Consider the following 20,816-nt stretch of genomic DNA (forward strand, 5'->3'; position numbering starts at 1 on the left):
GGAGACTTACTCTCTCCAGGTGTATCAGCTGACTGCTTAATACTGGCTGCAGTTGCAGTATTATGTTGTGTAAATCATGAACTAAGTCACAGTTATAATATTAAGCCCAGCACTCCCTTCTCTTTCTTTTTCCCATTGACCAAAATTGACAAAGGGATTTGAACAAAGTAAATAATACTTGCTATACATAAAGCAATAATAAGCACAAAAAATAATAAAATTTAAAAATACCATAAAAAACAAAACACAATTAATTCAAATAGTGATTGTGCAATCAAGGAAAAGGGGACTTTGCACAATTAAATCCTTTCCCTACAACAGTCGGTATCAATAACAAAATAATTGAAGGCGACTTTGACCAGTCCTGCTCTATTTCCCTCTCTTCCCATACCCACAACATTTATAAATTGCTGATTATTTTCATGTGATCGCAGTGGCCCTTTAAGGCCGGGCACGAGCGTGCGCGCGCACCCTACAGGACACAGCAGAACGGAGTGAAAGTGAGCGCTGGCGTCTCCTGGGGAGGAAATATGGGCCAGCGCACACAGATCCATGGCTGCGGCCGTCGGGGGTTGAGTAATGCCGACGGCCCGCGGTCATGGACACTACATTTTGTATAAGAAATGTATGAAAAAAACACATCAGGTTTGCTTGGGGATGCAGAATTCTTTATTATTATTTTTTTCATTAGCAGAGCTGAGGTCTCTGGCAATTCCTAGCCAAGTTCAGGGTGGTTCTACTCTATAAACCACATTAAACTACTCCCCATACAAAAATAGGATTTATTTTGCGTGTTAGGCTACATTCACATGAGCGTGACAGATTTACACGCGTAAAAAAACGTGCGTAAATCTGGTTCGTGTGCTTTGCGGTATTGCATCTGTGCTTTGCGAGTGGCATTTGTTGTTCACACACACGTAAAGAATATTTTTTAAATGGAATTGATGTGCAAATCACGCACAGCACACGGTGCACCCGTGTGCTGTGCGTGGTTTTCACGCACCCATTGACTTCAATGGGCGCATAGGTGCGTGAAAAACGCACCAATATAGGACATGCAGTGAGTTTCACGCAGCGAACTCTCGCTGCATGAAAACTCCTTCATGTGTGAACGTCCCCATTGAAATCATTCGGTCCGTCTGCTGTGTGTGGTTTCCATACACCGCACACGGACGAGATTCACGTTCGTGTTAATGGTACTGACCTTAGAATGTATTTGTAAAAGGGTTTCCAGTTATATGGGAGACTACAGCACATCTGTTATTCTCATAGAATTTCATTTTTCCAGATCTGAATTACAAGCTTGTAGTTGTCCCTTTGCACAGTCTGCATGAACGATAGAATATTAATATATATATGGCCACCAACCACAAAGGCAAATGTCTTTATTATAAGGAAACTGCTAAATAATTGCATCCAGTGTAGCATCATATACTTTATAGACAGACAGTATAGTATAGGCATCCTCACAATGGTGATGAGATTGCTGCATCAGTAGAGTTAAGTATCACATAACAAGTGGCTGATCAGTTTCTATGCACTTAAAGTGATTAATTCCTGTGGTATTCCAAATGCAATGTTCAGAAGCATAAAGTTAAATCTTCCTGCTTCAGCGGAGTTATACAGATATTCTCCAGGGCCCCTTTAAAGCGTGAGTTTTCAGAATAAGCTGTCATATGGGTATACATGAGCAATTACACTTTTTACAATTTTTTAGCAGTTTTCCCCTGAGCTAGTCTGCGGAGCCTAACGACTGTCATGTCTTCTATATAATGCACAGACACTGGCACCCCTGGCAACAGTACTTCTTTCATCTGGTCAGACAGAAAATCTATGTAATACCAACAAAACTTATCTCTGCAAAATATACATTTTGCACACATCAGTGCGACCTCTATAGATACATGTAACAAGATCGAGTTAGTGAACCCGAACCACCACTGTTTTCCAGAAGGAAAGGGCTCTAGGTTTCTGCTACTGAAAATCTGACAGCATTCTAAGCAAACTTCTATTGATTTGAATTGCCCTTTGCTTAGAATGCTGTGTCAGACTTCCAACATCAGTACAAAAGTCTTGAAATGTTGCATAGAACCCTTTGGGTTTGTAAATAAGTGGACATCTGAGATCACAGACTTCACTTATGTGTCTTCTCACAGTTGTCTGTGACATATCAGAAGATCATTTTGACTGGATTTTTTCTTTAACCCCTTAATGACCAGCCTGTTTTAAACCTTAATGACCAAGCCATTTTTTATGTTTTTCCATCGTCTCATGGAAAGAGCTATAACTTTTTTATTTTTGCGTCGACATAGCTGTATAAGGTCTTGTTTTTTGCGGGACAAGTTTTTTTTTTTTAATAGTACCATTTTGAGGTACATATTATTTACTGATTAACTTTTATTAACTTTTTTTGGGTGGGGGGAATAGAAAAAAAATGGAAATTTCGCCACTCTTTTTCGTGTCTTAAATCTACGCCGTTTACCGTGTGGTATAAATAACGCAATAAATTTATTCAGCGGGTTGTTACGATTACAACGATACCCACAGTAAAAACGCTTTTTTTTCAAAATGATTTGTTTTTGTGTCTCCATATTTGAAGAGCCATAACTTTTTTATTGTTCCGCCGATGCAATTGTATGAGGGCTTTTGTTTTTGCGGGACGACTTGTAGTTTTTATTGGTACCAGTTTGGAGTAGATGCGACTTTTTGATCACTTTTTATCACTTTTTCTTTAACCCCTTAAGGACGCAGCCTAGTTTTGGCCTTAAGGCTCAGAGCCCATTTTTCAAATCTGACATATTTCACTTTATGTGGTAATAACGTCGGAATGCTTAAACCTACCCAAGCGATTCTGAGAATGTTTTCTCGTGACACATTGGGCTTCATGTTCGTGGTAAAATTTGGTCGATATATTCAGTGTTTATTGGTGAAAAATTGCAAAATGTAGAGAAAATTTTGAAAAAATTGCATTTTTCAGAATTTAAATGCATCTGCTTGTAAAACAGACGGTTATACCACCCAAAATTGTTACTAGTTCACATTTCCCATATGTCTACTTTAGATTGGCATCATTTTTTGAACATTCTTTTATTTTTCTTGGACGTTACAAGGCTTAGAACATAAACAGCAATTTCTCATATTTTTAAGAAAATTTCAAAAGCCTTTTTTTTAAGGTACCTCTTGAGTTCTGAAGTGGCTTTGTGGGGCCTATGTATTAGAAACGCTGATAAAACACCCCATTTTAAAAACTAGACCCCTCAAAGTATTCAAAACAGCAGTTAGAAAGTTGTTTAACCCTTCAGGCATTTCACAGGAATTAAAGCAAAGTGGAGGTGAAATTTGCAAGTTTCATTTTTCTTGCTGAATTTCAATTTTATTCATTTTTTTTTCTGTAACACAGAAGGTTTTACCAGAGAAACACTACTAAATATTTATTGTCCAGATTCTGCAGTTTTTAGAAATGTCCCACATGTGGCCCTAGTGCGGTAATGGACTGAAGCACCGGCCTCCGAAGCAAAGGAGCACTTAGTGGATTTTGAAGCCTCTTTCTTATTAGGCACCATGTCCGGTTTGAAGAGGTCTTGTGGTGCCAAAACATTGGGAACCCCCCAAAAGTGACCCCAATTTGGAAACTAGACCCCTTGAGGAATCCATTGTAGTTTTCTTGGGGTGCATGCGGCTTTTTGATCAGTTTTTATTCTATTTTTAGGTGGCGTGGTGACTAAAAAACAGCAATTGTACTATTGTTTTTTATTCTATTTTTTTTACAGCGTTCACCGTGCGCTATAAATGACATATTCACTTTATTCTGCGGGGCGATACGATTACGGCGATACCAGATGTTTATAGTTTTTTTTTATGTCTTATGGCGTTTGCACAATAAAATACGTTTTGTAAACAATCATTCACTTTTTGTGTTACCTTTTTCTAAGAGCCAGAACTTTTTTATTTTTCCATCAATAAAGCCGTGCGAGGACTTATTTTTTGCGTAACGAACTGTAGTTTTGATCAGTACCATTTTTAGGTACATGCGACTTTTTTATCTCTTTTTATTCCATTTTTTGGGAGGTGAAGTGACCAAAGAATTGTGATTGTGGTTCGGTTTATTATTATTTTATTTTACGGCGTTCACCGTGCGGGATAAATAATGAAATAATTTTGTAGTTCAGGCCGTTACGGACGCGGCGATACCAATTATGTATAGTTTATTTGTTTGTTTATATATTTTTATTAATAATAAAGGACTTATAAGGGAAAAAGGGGGATTTTTACTTTTAATACTTTTAAATCTTTTATTTTCTTATTTTTACACATTTTTTTTTAACTTTTTTTTTACTTTATCACTTTGTCCCACTAGGGGACATGAGGGCAGGAGGCCCTGATCGCTATTCTAATACACTGCACTACATGCGTAGTGCAGTGTATTAGAACTGTCAGCTACTCACTGACAGCAAGCATAGTGGGTCCTGACGTTGTCAGGACCCACTAGGCTTCCGTCTATGGCATAGCCGGACGCCATTGTTTGGTGTCCGGTTGCCATAGTCACCATCGCCGGCCGCTATCGCGTAGCAGGCCGGCGATGGCAGCTTAACCCCTAAAAAGCCGCGATCTCTATAGAACGCGGCTTTTAAGGGGTTAATCAGCGGGGACACAGCGATCGGTCCCCGCTGTAGGAGCTGTGACAGCTGCTGAACAAGACAGCAGCGTCACAGCTCCTGTATGTGTCGGGAGGACGGCCGAAACGGCCGTTACTCCCGAGACGTACTATTACGGCATGGAGCGCGAACGATACAGCTGCCATGACGTAATAGTACGTCAAGGAGCGGGAAGGGGTTAAAGTCAGGATTCACAGATCCATTGTTTTTTATTTAATTTTTTACGGCATTCACCGTGCGTGTTAAATTGTGTAATAGATTTATAGTCAGGGTCGTTACGGACGCGGCGATACCAAGTATGCACAATTTCACCTGAGTGTAGCAATACCCCATTTGTGGTGATAAACTGCCGTTTGGGCCCATGGGAGGGCTCAGAAGGAAAGGAGCGCTATTTGTTCTTTGGACTCCAGATTTTGCTGGATTGGTTTTCGGGTGCCATGTCGCATTTGCAGAGCCCCAGAGGTATCAAAGCAATGGAAACCCACAAGAAGTGACCCCATTTTGGAAACTACACCCCTCAAGGAATTCATTTATGGGTGTTGTGACCATTTAGACCCCACAGTTTTTTCAAAGAACTTATTTGAATTGGGCTGTGAATTAAAAAAAAAATTTTTTTCCAATAATATGTAGTTTTGGCTGAAAATTTCTTATTTTCACAAGAAATAAAATACCCCAATTTGTTGCCCAATTTGTCCTGAGTGCGGCAATACCCCATTTGTGGTGATAAACTGCCGTTTGGGCCCATGGGAGGGCTCAGAAGGAAAGGAGCGCTATCTGTTCTTTGGAGTCCAGATTTTGCTGGATTGGTTTTCGGGTGCCATGTTGCATTTGCAGAGCCCCAGAGGTATCAAAGCAATGGAAACCCCCAAGAAGCGACCCCATTTTAAAATCTACACCCCTTAAGGCATTCATCTAGAGGTGTAGTGAGCATTTTGACACCACATGTATTGTCTAAACGGTAATGCGCAGTAGATGGTGCAGTGTGAGATTTGCAATTTTCTATATATGTATGCCATTTCAGTGTCCAATATATTGTGCCCAGTGTGCACCAACGGAGACATACACCCTATAAATTGTAATGTGGGTTCCACTGGGTACGGCAATACCCTACATGTGGCTGTTATCTGCTGCCTGGGCACACGGCAGGGCTTAGAAGGGAAGGACCACCATTTGGCCTATTGGGGATTTTCTGGTGCGAAGTCGTGAATGCAGAAGCCCCTGAGAAGTGACCTCGTATTAAAAACTACACCCCTTAAGGCATTCATCTAGAGGTGTAGTGAACATTTTGACCAGAGACATACACCCCATAAACTGTAATGTGTGTTCTCCCGGGTATGGCAATACCCTACATGTGGCTGTTATCAGCTGCCTGGCACACGGCAGGGCTCAGAAGGGAAAGATGAGGGGGATAAGCTGTAAGTAAAACTGGGGTAGATTAAAAATCAAGGGATGTATGATAAATTTTAATACACTTTCATACAGAGCCCTGGTTTTTCGGGACATGTGTCCCATTGATATATTGTGTCCTTCCTTATCCTTTTCTTATAGCAGACTTTGCACCTCTTTTGACTTTTTCCCTTCTTGCCTGTTTGGGGAACTTCTCCTGGAAAGTGTTGCCCTGTTACGATGCGTGTGGCCTCACTTCCAGAAGTACTGGGTGCCCCCCCCTTCTGTGTCCCTAAAGATTAGGTTCTTTATAACCACCTCTTGAAATTCCAGGAAAGTTCCCATCTTGCCTGCACATCGACGTAGCACGTACACATTGTACTATGCCATCAGTATGATGTGCACGGCCAGCTTCTTATACCACACCGCAAGGCGCTGTAGGGCTTCAGGACTTGATCTGACAAGTCCACCCCTCCCATGTACCTATTGTAGTCCAGGATGCAATCTGGTTTGGGGATCTCTGTACTGGTACCTCGTACAGGTATATGGGTACTGGTGTGGCCATGTATTGTTGTCAATACAAGGACATCTCTCTTGTCCTTGTACTTGACACACAATATGTTGCTGCTAGAATGCGCCCTACTCTCATCCCTTCTGAGTGTTTGCCCAAGCAGTGTCTTAGGGAGGCCTCTCAAGTTTCTTCTAGCAGTGCCGCATGCCGCAGTACTTCTGGAAGCGAGGCACTTGAAGAGTGGGAAGCTGGTATAAAAGTTATCCAGGTAGAGGTGGTAACCCTGGTCCAGCAGTGGGTGCACCAAATCCCACACAAGTTTTGCATAACTCCCAGTAAGGGGGGAATTCGGTGGGCTGAATACTGGTGTCCTTCCCTTCATATATCCTAAATTTGTACATATACCCTGATGCACTGTCGCACAGCTTATACATCTTCACGCCATACCTTGCCCACTTACCTGGCAGGTACTGGCGGAATTGAAGCCTCACTTTAAGATGTACCAGGGACTCATCAACAGAAATACACGTCTCAAGGGTGTATGCTTGGGAGAACCGGGCACTGGAATGGTCTTATAGGGGTCTCCGTTTATACAAACGGTCAAAACTGGGGTCATCTCCGGGTGTGCGCTGCACATTGTCAGTATAATGGAACGCCTCATTCACACGACAGGGTCCGAGTGTCGGCCGATAAAATCGGCCGTTTTTCCCGGCCGGTTTGCATCCGTTTTGCATCCGTTCCGGGCCGTGTTGCCGTTTGTAACGGCCGATTTTGACCCGTTTTGCATCCTTTTTTTCCCTGTTCGTTTTAAAATCGGATGAATTTCATTAAAATTTGTTGCCACACACAGCCCTCTGTAGGTAATGCCACCCAGCCCCCTGTAGGTAATTCCACCCAGCCCCCTGTTGGTAATGCCACCCAGCCCCCTGTATGTAATGCCACCCTGCCCCCTGTAGGTAATGCCACCCTGCCCCCTGTAGGTAATGTCACCGAGTCCCCTGTAGGTAATGCTACACAGCCCCCTGCAGGTAATGCCACCCTGCCCCCTGCAGGTAATGCCACCCTGCCCCCTGTAGGTAATGCCACCCTGCCCCCTGTAGGTAATGCCACCCTGCCCCCTGCAGGTAATGCCACCCAGCCCCCTGCAGGTAATGCCACCCATACCACTGCAGGCAATGCCACCCTGCCCCCTGTAGGTAATGCCACCCTGCCCCCTGTAGGTAATGTCACCCAGTCCCCTGTAGGTAATGCCACACAGCCCCCTGCAGGTAATGCCACCCTGCCCCCTGCAGGTAATGCCACCCTGCCCCTCATAGGTAATGCCACCCTGCCCCCTGCAGGTAATGCCACCCTGCCCCCTGTAAGTAATGCCACCCTGCCCCCTGTAGGTAATGCCACCCAGCTCCCTGTATGAAATGCCACCAAGTCCCCTGTAGGTGATGCCACCCTGCCCCCTGTAGGTGATGCCACCAAGTCCCCTGTAGGTGATGCCACCAAGTCCCCTGTAGGTGATGCCACCAAGTCCCCTGTAGGTGATGCCACCAAGTCCCCTGTAGGTTGCACCCATATATGGACAGTTTAGTCACTGACTTCTCCTGGAGAGGAATCCCCGGCCACGGGGTCGGGGATTCCGCTTCTGAAGTGAGTGACATCACTGTGTCCATATATGGACTGTGTAGTCACTCACTTCTCCTGTAGCGGAATTCCCTGCCACAGGGTCGGGGATTCTGCTTCAGAAGTGAGTGACGACGCTGTGTCCATATATGGACAGTGTAGTCACTCACTTCTCCCGTAGCAGAATCCCCAATCCCCGGCCAGGGATTGGGGATTCCGACTCCTACAGGGAGAAAAAAAGACCCTCCTCCTCACATGCACTCTGCACTGTGAGGAGGAGGAGGAGGAGAGAGAGCGCGAGCGACGGAATACATGGCCATCACTCGGGACACATTCCGGTGATGGCCGTGTATTACCCGGCCCCATAGACTTCTATGGGAGCCGGGCGGCTGGGTAAACGGCCGAAAATAGGGCATGTCCCATTTTTTGACGGCCAGAAGCGAAGTATTGCCTCATTTTTCTTTTTTTAGGTTCCAGTTCAGTTCTGAAGTTGCTTTGAGGGGCCTATATATTAGAAACCCCCATAAAACATCCCATTTTAGAAACTAGACCCCTCAAAGTATTCACAACAGCATTTAGAAAGTTTATTAAACCTTTAGGTGTTTCACAGGAATTTAGAGCAAAGTAGAGGGGAAATTTATATATTTATTTTTTTGGGCAGAAAATCCTTTTTATTCCATTTTTTTTCTGTAAAACAGAAGGTTTCACCAGAGAATCGCAACTTAATATTTATTGCCCAGATTCTGCTGTTTTGAGAAATATCCCACATGTGGCCCTAGTGTGATAATGGACTGAAGCACCGGCCTCCGAAGCAAAGGAGCACCTAGAGGATTTTGAGGCCTCTTTTTTATTAGGCACCATGTCTGGTTTGAAGAGGTCTTGTGGTGCCAAAACAGTGGAAACCCCCTGAAAAGTGACCCTATTTTGGAAACTAGACCACTTGAGGAATTCATTGTAGTTTTCATGGGATGCATGCGACTTTTTGATCAGTTTTTATTCTATTTTTAAGAGGCGTGGTGACTAAGAAACAGCAATTCTACTATTGTTTTTTTATTGTTTTTTTTTTTTTAGTGTTCACAGTGCGCTATAAATGACATATTCACTTTATTCTGCGTGGCGATACGATTACGGCGATACCATACGTTTATAGTTTTTTTATGTCTTATGACGTTTGCACAATAAAATACTTTTTGTAAAAAATAATTTACTTTTTGTGTTGCCATATTCTAAGAGCCATAACTTTTTTATTTTTGCATCAAGAAAACCGTGCGAGGAATAGTTTTTTGCATAACGAATTGTAGTTTAGATCAGTTTTTAAGTACATGTGACTTTTTGATCTCTTTTTATTACATTTTTTGGGAGGTGAAGTGACCAAACAATTGTGATTCTGGTATGGTTTATTATTAATTTATTTTATGGCGTTCACCGTGCAGGTTAAATACCGAATAATTTTGTAGTTCAGGCCGTTACGGACGCGGCAATATCAATTATGTATAGTTTATTTGTTTATTTTTATCAATAATAAAGAACTGACAAGGGAAAAAGGGGGATTTTTACTTTCATTACATTTAAAACTTTTTTTTTTCTTATTTGTACACAACTTTTTTTTACATTTTTTACTTTATTACTTTCTCCCACTAGGGAACATGAGGGCAGGAGGCCCTGTTCGCAATTCTTATACACTGCAGTGCATTCGTAGTTCAGTGTATTAGAGCTGTCAGCTACTCACTGACAGCAAGCATAGTGGGTCCTGACTTTGTCAGGACCCACTAGGCTTCTGTAGATGGCATAGCTGGACGCCATTGTTAGGTGTCCGGTTGCCACAGCAACCATTGCTGCCCGCTATCATGTAGCGAGCCGTCGATGGTGGTTTAACCCCTAAAAAGCAGCGATCACTATGGAACGCGGCTTTTAAGGGATTAATCAGCAGGGACACAGCGATCGGTCCCCGCTGAAGGAGACAGCAGCCCCGCCAAATAAATTTTTTAATGCATTATTGCGATGCGCAAAAGCACATAACCGTGATGTTTCGGCACGTAGGCCTTCCTCAGCTTGAGGAAGGCCGAAATACGTCCGTCAATTACGGACGTAATTAGTGTGTGTGCACATACCCTAACTCAGCAGTACTACTTGTAAACATATTCTCTTGGGATTAATCTGTCAAGTGATTAAAGTTAGAGGGGTATTCTCATCTCTGACATTTATGGCCTGGAGTACGGAAATAGCCGAGCTTGCTGAACTACGCTGTTTCTGTAACACCTATAGAAGTGAATTGGAGATATGAAAACAGTGTAGCACAGCTAACAAACGCTGTTTCCTGAACTTGAGAGCTGTGGAAACAGCGTTACTCACTGTGCGATTCTGTTTCCAGAGCTCCCATTCACTTCTATGGCAGTTAAAGAAACCGTGCAGCTCAGCAGGCTCGGCTGTTTCTGTACACTCGGCTGCCTCGTAAGTCTACATTCACATTAGCGTGACAGATTTACGCGCGTAAAAAACGTGCATAAATCTGTCCATGTGCGTTGCATTTTTGCATCAACGTTCTTTGCGTGTGTTTTTCACGCACTTGCAAGCACATTTTTTTTTTCAATGTAATTGAATCATGAAACACGGGCAGCAAATGGATGTGCTGTCCGTGGTTTTCACTCACCCATTGACATCAATGGGCGACTAGGTGCGTGATAACGCACCAATATAATACATGCAGTGAGTTTCAAGCAACGGACACAAACTACATGAAAAACAACGCACGTGTGAGTGACCCCATTGAAATCAATGGGTCCGTGTGCTGTGCGTTGTTTCAACGCACAGCACATGGATGAGAATAACGCTCGTCTGAAGGGACCAGAACTGCAGGAGAAGACGGGTCAAGGGGTGCAATTCTAGACATAGGTGCGGGTCCCAGAGTTGGGACACGCATTTATCAGACATTTATGGCATATCCTGTAGATATGCCATAATGTCTAAAATTGGAACATCCCTTTAAATTGGATTCAAAGTAGGTCAAGAGGTTTGCATATCGGTAAAGGCATCTATGTGGTGGAGCTATAAGGCCTCAAAGCTGTGTGCAGTTGTATGGTGCCCCGCCTCAGTCACTGTATTCTCCCCAACAAGAAATGTCTCAGGGGATTTCTGAACATTTAGGCTGGATTCACACGAGCATGTTACGTCTGTAAAGGACGGAACGTATTTCGGCCGCAAGTCCCGGACCGAACACACTGCAGGGAGCCGGGCTCCTAGCATCATAGTTATGTACGACGCTAGGTGTCCCTGCCTCGCTGCAGGACAACTGTCCCGTACTGTAAGCATGTTTTCAGTACGGGACAGTAGTTCCACGGAGAGGCAGGGACTCCTAGCATCGTACATAACTATGATGTTAGGAGCCCGGCTCCCTGCAGTGTGTTCGGTCCGGGACTTGCGGCCGAAATACGTTCCGTCCTTTACGGACGTAACATGCTCGTGTTAACTCAGCCTTACAGAGAGCCTTCAGGGAAGGAAAGGGAAACTGCATGTTGCTGAAAGATGAGAAAGATTCCATTTTCCCATAATAATTAAATTTTTGCATAAATCAAATACTTGAGACTATATCTTAGCAACAGGTACACTTTACAATTAATGATGTAGTTAACAAAACGTGAAAAATTATATTCATACCTTCTGTAAATATTGTTATTCTTTTCTACACTTATGTCTTAGGTTTAACTTTACTTTAAGACATATGGACATTACATGTGATGCATATAATCATTTCCGAAATTGCTTAAACAATTTTGAGAAGATCAGAAACGGGAAACTAAAGTGGACAGCAAAGGAAATCAAACCAGTATTTCCACAATTTTTCTGCTATGAACGAGAGCACTTGGTAGGTACATTTTGTTATATGTTCAAAAAGTAGGCGTATAAATATATTGTATTGCAGTGTGATTTGTCTCACATTACAGGTTAGGAATGAAGGATATTATTCTATTGGAGGGGAGGGGCATCTGCTGCCTGCAGGCTCCCAATGCCTATGGCGAGTAGATATAAGGCTTCGTTCACCTCTGCGTCAGGGCTTCGTTCCGATGTTCCGTCTGAGCTTTCCGTTGGAATGGAACCCTGACTGACACAAATGGAAACCATAGGTAATTTTAATGGTGACGGATCCGGTGCCAATGGTTTCCGTTTGTCTCCGTCATGCAAGGGTTCCGTCGTTTTGATGGAATCAATAGCGTAGTCGACTACATTATTGATTCCGTCCAAACGCTGGAACCCCTTCACAACAGAAACAAACGGAAACCATTGAAATAAATGGTGATGGAAACGGAAACCTATGTTTTCCGTTTGTGTCGGTCAAGGCTCAGTTCCGACGGAAAGCTCCGATGGAACGTCGGAATGGAGCCCTGACGCAGATGTGAACGGAGCCTAACAGACGTATGCTATCTTTGTAGGGCTTTAGTTTTATGTCAGAGCAGATAAGATGAGAGATGGATAAGATAAAAGCACACATTCTTCTAAAACCTAGCAAGGAGCAATTATTTGGCAAACAAGCATTCACAAAACGCTCGTTCCCCATCATTGCCCTGCGTAAACAGGGAAACGATCAGCCGATGAACGAGCAAACGCTCGTTCATAGGCTGATCATATAGTTTCTGCAACCTAAAATATTATCATTGTCGGCAGCATATTTCCTTGTGTAAACAGGGAGACGTGCCGCCGACATGATAGAAATGTATGAGGACGAGCGATCATAGTTATGAGCACTCGTCCCCATACATAGCTCATTGTGAAAGGAGCAAATGAGCACCAATCAACGAGCTGTCACGTTGATCAGCACTCGTTATTACAAAATGGGCCGGTGTAAAAGGACTCTAAGGGTATGTTCACACGGCAGCGTCCGTAACGGCTGAAATTACGGGGCTATTTTCAGGAGAAAACAGCACCGTAATTTCAGCCATAATGGCATGTTGAGGCGCTTTTTGCTGCGTCCATTACGGACGTTAAATGGAGCTGGTTTTCTATGGAGTCCATGGAAAACGGCTCCATTTACGTCTGAAGAAGTGACAGGCACTTCTTTGAAGCGGGCGTATTTTTAAAAAAAATGACCGTGTGCACAGAACATCGTAAGACCCATTTTAATGAATGGGCAGATGTTTGCCAACGTTATCGAGCCGCATTTTCGGACGTAAATCGAGGCATAAAACGCTCGAATTACGTCCGTAAATAAGCCGTGTGAACATACCCTTAAGGTTCTTTTATACTGACAAATTATTGGATAAATGAGTGTTCATACGAACGCTCCTTCCCGATCATTGCTTTGTGTAAATACTGCAAAGATCAGCCGATGAACTAGCAAAGGGTACTTTTACACAGGCCCATTTAGTTCGTAACAACGAGCACCGGTCAACAGGACAGCTCGTTGATCGGCGCTCATTTGCTCCTATCACAAGGAGCTATTTATGGGAACGAGCGCTCATTTCTTTCATGTCAGCAGCACGTCTCCCTGTTTACACAGGGAGATGTGTTGACGATAACAATAATATTTTAGGCTGCAGAAACGATATGATCAGCCGATGAGCGTTTGGCAATGATCGGAACGAGCCTTCTATAAACGCACATTTGCCGCTAATTGCCCCATGTAAAACGGCCCAAACGCTTGTTTATTGGCCGATCTCATCTTTTATGCAGCCATAAAAAGGTTCGCTAGTTGGCAGCATAACTCCCTGTGTAAATAGTGGATGTGCTGCCGACAAGATGCAAATGTATGTGGACGGATGATCATAGTAATGACGGTTCGTCCCCATACTAACGATCATTGCTCCGTTAGAATGGCGCTTATTTAAAGGTGGTTAATAAGGGTGAATATCTGGACTACCACATATTAGTTTAGATCGTTTCGTGCAGCCTCGATCTCCCATTTCCCTTAGGATGGTTTACATGGTCCGATTACCTGGTTTGTAAAATGAGCACTGATCAACGATATAGCACGTTGATTGACGCTTGTTTATCTCCATTTACATGGAGAAATCGTCGGAACATATGGGTTGCGATGATCGTTAATACGATCGTTCTTTCTTATACATTTGCATTTTTTCGGCAGCACTTTACCTTTTTACACGAGTAAATGTGTTCCCGACAAGTGACCATTTTTTTGCCGATCACCGGACGTTCGCTCAATTATTGATTAATCACTGCCCTGTATACACAGAGTAATGATCGAGAACAATCGTTCATATGAGTGCTTGTTCGCCGGATCATTCGCTTATGTTTTATGTTTAAAGATCCTTTCAGTTTACTTAATCAGCAGGAAGCACCCACCCACGTGCTGCTCCGTGATGAAGATTTTTGCCATGTGCTAGATGGGAGGAAAAAAAGACAGAACTCGGCGGAGGAAATATTAAGGAAAACCATAAGGCCAGGTTCACACATAGTGTAAATACTGCAGATTTTCTGCAACAGATTTAGTTGTAGAAAACCCGCAGCATAATACAGTAGTAGCAGAGTGGATGAGATTTGAACAAAGCTTATCCACTCACTACGTAAATGATAATCGGAAAAAAAAAAGCTCAGAAATTGCATTTTTATAATCAGCATTATCGCTGCTTTTTAATTGCGGGTTTTCCCTATTGAATTTAATGGGAGGTAAAACCCGCAACAGATAGCAGATGTTGCGATATTTGTGGCATAAAAAAGCTGCGAGTTCGCTGTAAAATCGTAATGCAGGAGAAAAAAAAAATCTTATACTTACCCAGAATTCTGTGCTTCTTCATCCAGGCCAGCCTACTGTCAGCAGCTTATCTCCTGTGGGAACAAATGATCAGTCAAATTGAAATCCAACATATCCGATCGATCGTTTCCACTGACATCATGCTGTCGGGGGAGAATGGGGAGACTTCTATACACATACTCTTATGTGTATGGCCAGCTTAAAGTGTAGCTGAATGTTTGAGAAACTTCTAACATGTCATAGTGACATGTCAGAAGTTTGGATGGGTGGGGGTCCGAGCTCTGAGACCCCCAATAATCGCTAGAACGAAGCTGCTGAAGCGCTCGTGTGAACGCTCAGCCGCTTCGTGTCTGTTCGGCTTTTTCTGGAAAGCCGATATATCGGAGTTTGGGCTCATAGACTTTCTATTGAGTCCGTATATGATACATTTATTTACAGAAAAAGCCGAACAGACACGAAGCGGCTGAGCTCTCACACGAGCGCTTCAGCTGCTTCGTTCTAGCGATTGGTGGGGGTCTCAGTGCTCGGACTCCCACCAATCCAAACTTATGACATGTCAGAAGTTTGTCAAACGTTTAGCTACACTTTAAGAGAAATTTTTTTTAAATAGGAATAAATATTGCATATATAACTTTAATAAGACAAAAAGATGTAACTTTACAGTATGATTCATGCAAAAAATATACTTCAAATCTTACCTAAAATTTGAAAATGTCATAGTCCACTTGTACATAGCCTTGTTGTTGCTTTTCTGTTTTGGTTTTTTTCTTAAGGACGTTTTGATCTCTTTAGTTTTCTGATTAGCTATTATTTCTTTCAATAGGAGCTATGGAAATTCACAGCTACAACTCTTACTTGATGTCTTTCCATCCCATGTAAGGAGGACATATGTAAATCATCAAGATGGAAAAAGCCAAAGATTCATCTTAATATCACTGGCCGGGAATCATCTATAATACTTCAATGAACTGCATACAAGTGATACAATTTTAGTTCCTAAAGTGTTTTGGGTTAACTTAATGAACTAAAAAGAGAGCCAGGCTGGTACAAAAGTCTAATTGTTTTTATGTTTTCAAGTTATTTATTTCTGATAGACAGGGGTACTATAATTGATAAGCAGAACATGATGGTTAATTTGGCACATTCACATAATAAGAATGACCATGCTGAAAAGCAACCTGCTGTACATACTGTAGCAAGAGTGGTGAGGACACTATGGGCTCTGCATTATGGATCCTTTGTATAGCCATGTGCATGGCGCCTTTAAAGGAATTTTCCCACGAGGGACATTTATGACCTGCACCTATCTCTAGAACGGGACCCCCTAAACCCCGTTCTAGCTTTTTGTGCTCACGCTGACTCCCGGCCACTTCCTGATTACATGGTCAGGCATTACGGAAACCGCGTAACTAGCTACGCTGTTTCCGTTACCCGCATAGTAGTGAATGGCACTTACGGAAGCAGCGTAGAATGCAAGCTACGCTGTTTCCGTAACTACCATTCAGTTCTATGGGGCTTACGGAAACAGTGTAGCTCAGCGAGCTTCGCTGTTTTCTCCTTCATGGTCGGAAATCATCCGGAACATAAAGAGGTACGTAGAACGGGGTTTAGGGGGACCCGTTCTAGAGATAGGTGCGGGTCCCAGAGGTGGGACCTGCTTCTATCTGACATTTCTGACATATCCCGTGGATATCAGTAACAAGAAAATGCAGATGCACACCGCAGGCGCTAAGATATATATATACACACACACACACTTATTGTTTATTATGAATTTTTATTATTTTTATTGCATTACTGCTATAGTTATTATGTTAATAAATGTGAGGTTCTTAGCGCTCAGTTTGATCAAAATGTGCGAGCCCACCTACCACGACAAGGCGACCTCTGTCAGGGGGTCCCTACACTGAACATTATATCCCTATTTTGGAGACAATAAAAATGCATAATAAACATGTTTTAGGAGGAGCTGACCAACTCTTTTTGTTTGTAGTATTTGCATGGGGGCGGTGACTGCTTCAATTTTGGTTGTGCTCTCCACCCACCTGTCCTGGGCTGTTTTTAATTAGAACAGAATATATTTGGTTCCTGCCTGGCATGAGCTCACTGTGTGCTCAGCCCAAGAGAGAGAGGTAAGTCTCCAAAATAGGGATATAATGTTCAGTGTAGGGACCCCCTGACAGAGGTCGCCTTTTCGTGGCAGGTTAGCTCGTACATTTTGATCAAACTGAGCGCTAAGAACCTCACATTTATTAACATAATAACTATAGCAGTAATGCAATAAAAATGCATAATAAACAATAAGTGTGTGTGTATATATATATATATATCTTAGCGCCTGCGGTGTGCATCTGCATTTTCTTGTTACTGGTAATACATTAGTCACGGCAGATTAGCACCTGCATAACTATTTCATGTTTTAGGAGGAGCTGACAAACTCTTTTTGTTTGTAATATCCCGTGGATATGTCATAAATGTCCCTCGTGGGAAAACCCCTTTAAGTCACCGTAGATTGCAAATACTTAGCAGGCTTTAAAATACTATTTCCAATTACTCGTCTAACTTATTCTCTGCAGCAGAAGGAATAAAGCTACGAAGAGTTAACTCTGGAAGTAGTTGTTTAGAATTTAGTTATAACATGAAGCAAATTTTAACTGTATACAGAAAACCACCTTATCGATTTTTAAACAGTTCAGAATGGTTGTTCATATTAAAGGGGTTTTCCTATAAGAGACATTTATGACTATCCACAGGATATGTCAAATCCACCGTCCAGCAGCACCAGCAAAAAATATATCGGTGGGTGCATACCTCAGGGATCCGACCAAAGTTCCCAATTCAAGCATAATACAAACAAAATTTGGCAGCACTCCAATAAAAGATGAAAAAGTGGGTTTCTTTATTTGCCCTGGTGCGACGTTTCGGCTGAAATACAAGAGGCTTGAGAAAGGCTCCTGTATTTGAGCCGAAACGTCACACCAGGGCAAATACAGAAACCCACTTTTTCATTTTCTATTGAAGTGCTCCCTACTTTTGTTTGTATAACTCACAGGATATGTCAAATAAATACGGGTCCGACCCTTGTGACCCACACCATTCTCTAGAATGGGGCCCCCTAAACCAGTTCTACCGCTCTGTGTTGTGGCTGACATGTGTGATTCCCGAAAACTAATTACGGAAAGAGCGCGTAGCTCGCTGAGCTACGCGCTGTTTCCGTAAGTCCCATAGGACTTATAGAATGGGACTATGCTGCTTCAGTAACTGCCATTCACTACTATGGGAATTAGAGACTTTTTGCGTAACTCATGGTCAGAAGTCACACGCTTCAGCTACAACACAGAGCAGTAGACGGGGTTTAGATAGGTGCGGGTCCCAGAGGCGCGTCTATCTGACATTTATATATATCCTGTGGATTTGTCATAAATGTCTCTAATGGGAAAACCCCTTTAAGCATTGGCTTGTTAGTCAGCAATTTATTTCTGGCTTAAGGCGGCTATACACGTTCGATTAAATCCTGTCGAACCTACCATTATCGTCGGGATCGACCGACTAATGTATATTGGGGTTTTCCTACTCTCCCCAACGGCAGATGTTGGGGAAAGAATGAATTGGCATGTTAGATTTCAACATTCCCAACCGTTTGTTCTCGTAAGGAGAAACCTCTGGCAGCGACTAATTTCCCTCTCCTCATTGAAAAAACATGCACGCTTAGATGTTTATGGGGGAATAGAGAGGAATAGAAGTCTTAATTGTATGGCCGCTTAAGGGATCAAGTATAGACAAAGAGTATTTGCCATTGTATACGATTTCTAGATTTAACCTGCCACTCTTTGTTAAAAGTAAGATTGACCTTCAATATCGGGCAATAGGATCGGTAGAATGTGTATAAAGCTGGATTTACATGAGCATGTTCGGTACGTGACATACGGACCGTATGTCGGCAGTATTTCCCGGACAGAACACCCTTCAGGGAGCCGGGCTCCTAGTGTCATAGTTATCTATGATGCTGGGAGTCCCTGCCTCGCTGCGGGAAAACTGTTCCATACTGAAATCATGATTACAGCACGGGACAGTTTTCCCACAGCGAGGCAGGGACTCCTAGCGTCATAGATAACTATGACGCTAGGAGCCGGGCTCCCTGAAGTGATTTCAGTCTGGAAAATACTGCCGACATACGGTCCGTATATCACGGACCGAACACACTCGTGCGGCCTAAGGCTGCGTTGGAGACTCCGTTACCTGACCAGAATGCTGCGCTATTTGGTCAGGTAAAACTGACCTTGATGTAAACCATGTGACATGATGGCCATAAGGCCATATTCACACAGCATATTTCCAGGCATATTTTGGAGTTAAAACCCTCGTATAATAGACTAGAAATACGTCTGTAAACCGCTTCCCTTTGGATTTCATTGGGAAATACGCTCCGTAAAAAAAGTGACATGTCACTTCTTAAAGTGTTTTACAAGCTAATTGTTCCCATTGACGCTTCAAGAAACGCTAAGAAAATACACCTCAAAATATACTTAAAAAGGCTTGCAAATATAAAAAACGCTTTAAAACGCCTGAATTTCAGAGGCTGTTTTCTCTTGAAATCAGCCTCATGTCTGGACATATGCCATGTGAACATAGCCTTACGCTAGGTTCACGTCTCGTTTTAGCATCTAATTCAAACGTCCCAATAATCTAAATTATTTTTTTTTATCATGTAAAATAAAAACGGATGTCGAACAGTGTGGTGCAATAGGATACCTATCCTGCAGCATTCTGCTGCGATAGACTTGCATTGTACAGAAAAACAGACCCGTCATAAACCTGTTGTTCAACAGGACAGAAAAAGTAAAGAAAAACGGTTCCTGATGGAAACTTTTAAAACAGTGACAGACACTTTTAACCATGACGGAAGCCTCATTTAAGGTCCTATTACACAAGCCAATTTTGCCAGTGCAGCGAGCGCCGATCAACGAGACAGCTCTTTGATCGGCACTCGTCTGCTCCTGTCACAAGGAGCTATGAATGGCGATGAGTGGTCATTACTCTGATCACTTATCCCCATACATTATCATCATGTCGGCAGCGTGTCTCCCTGTTTACACAGGGAGATGTGCTGCCGACAACGATAATATTTAACTTTTTTAAACAGATACAATCAGCAGATGATCGAGAGTTTGCTCGTTCATCTGCTGATCGCAGTCCTGTTTACACAGGGCAATTATCGGCAACGAGCATTCTTTCAACAATCATTTGCCGGATAATTGCCCAGTGTAAAACCCCCTTAAAATCTATGTTTCTGTTAATGGATCCGCTCGAACACGGAAAAATAAAGCCACAAATTGACGTTTAAACAGGATGCCAAAGCGTAATGTGAAATGGCCCTAATCTCGAGAGGCCATGGAAACCATAACAGAAAGGGGAAAATCAGACAGAATGACCATTCATATAAAATATATGAATTGACCTTTTCAGTCACTGTTGAGTAGTCGTCCTTTCAGTTTATTTTTACAAGGAAAGGGCAGTGTGTACATTGGGAGATAGTTGGAATGATTCATGTAGGCACCTACTTTCTGGCATGTATCAATTTCTACTGCACATGCACCATTAAAAGTATTTTCAAATTGAGTCATATTCAAAATCTTTCATCATATCTTGAAGACTGTACGAGTATCAGCATTTATTCTAATATGAATCATGAAAGAGGACTCAAAAATTTAAGGTTATCTGGTAACAGACATGTCCAGAACAAACCATGTTATTGAGGTTTATTTTAATTTTTGTTGTTTCCCTCTTCATGTCTTTCTTTACCTTTTGGTTTTATCTTTATTTTATATAAGAAATTCTTAAGTTAACAGAATGGTTTCTTGTGCACAATAAGTGTATCAAATTGTGTCTAATAGTCACTTTTACATTTCATGCATTCAGTACATGTTCACTTGATTTGATTATTTTT

General features: G+C 42.5%; 1 protein-coding gene across 1 annotated transcript in view; it reads left to right on the forward strand.

Moving 5' to 3' along the window:
- The window catches only part of METTL22 (methyltransferase 22, Kin17 lysine), a 228,847-nt gene extending 212,926 nt beyond the window's left edge, over positions 1-15,921 (forward strand). The window contains exons 10-11 of the mRNA XM_075831314.1: positions 11,863-12,028; positions 15,693-15,921. Coding sequence (XP_075687429.1) covers positions 11,863-12,028; positions 15,693-15,728 — 202 coding nt within the window. The 3' untranslated portion in view covers positions 15,729-15,921. The remainder of the gene's footprint in view (positions 1-11,862; positions 12,029-15,692) is intronic.
- Positions 15,922-20,816: the final 4,895 nt, after the last annotated feature.

Source organism: Rhinoderma darwinii, chromosome 6 (assembly GCF_050947455.1).
Source record: "Rhinoderma darwinii isolate aRhiDar2 chromosome 6, aRhiDar2.hap1, whole genome shotgun sequence".
Lineage (NCBI taxonomy): Eukaryota > Metazoa > Chordata > Amphibia > Anura > Rhinodermatidae > Rhinoderma > Rhinoderma darwinii.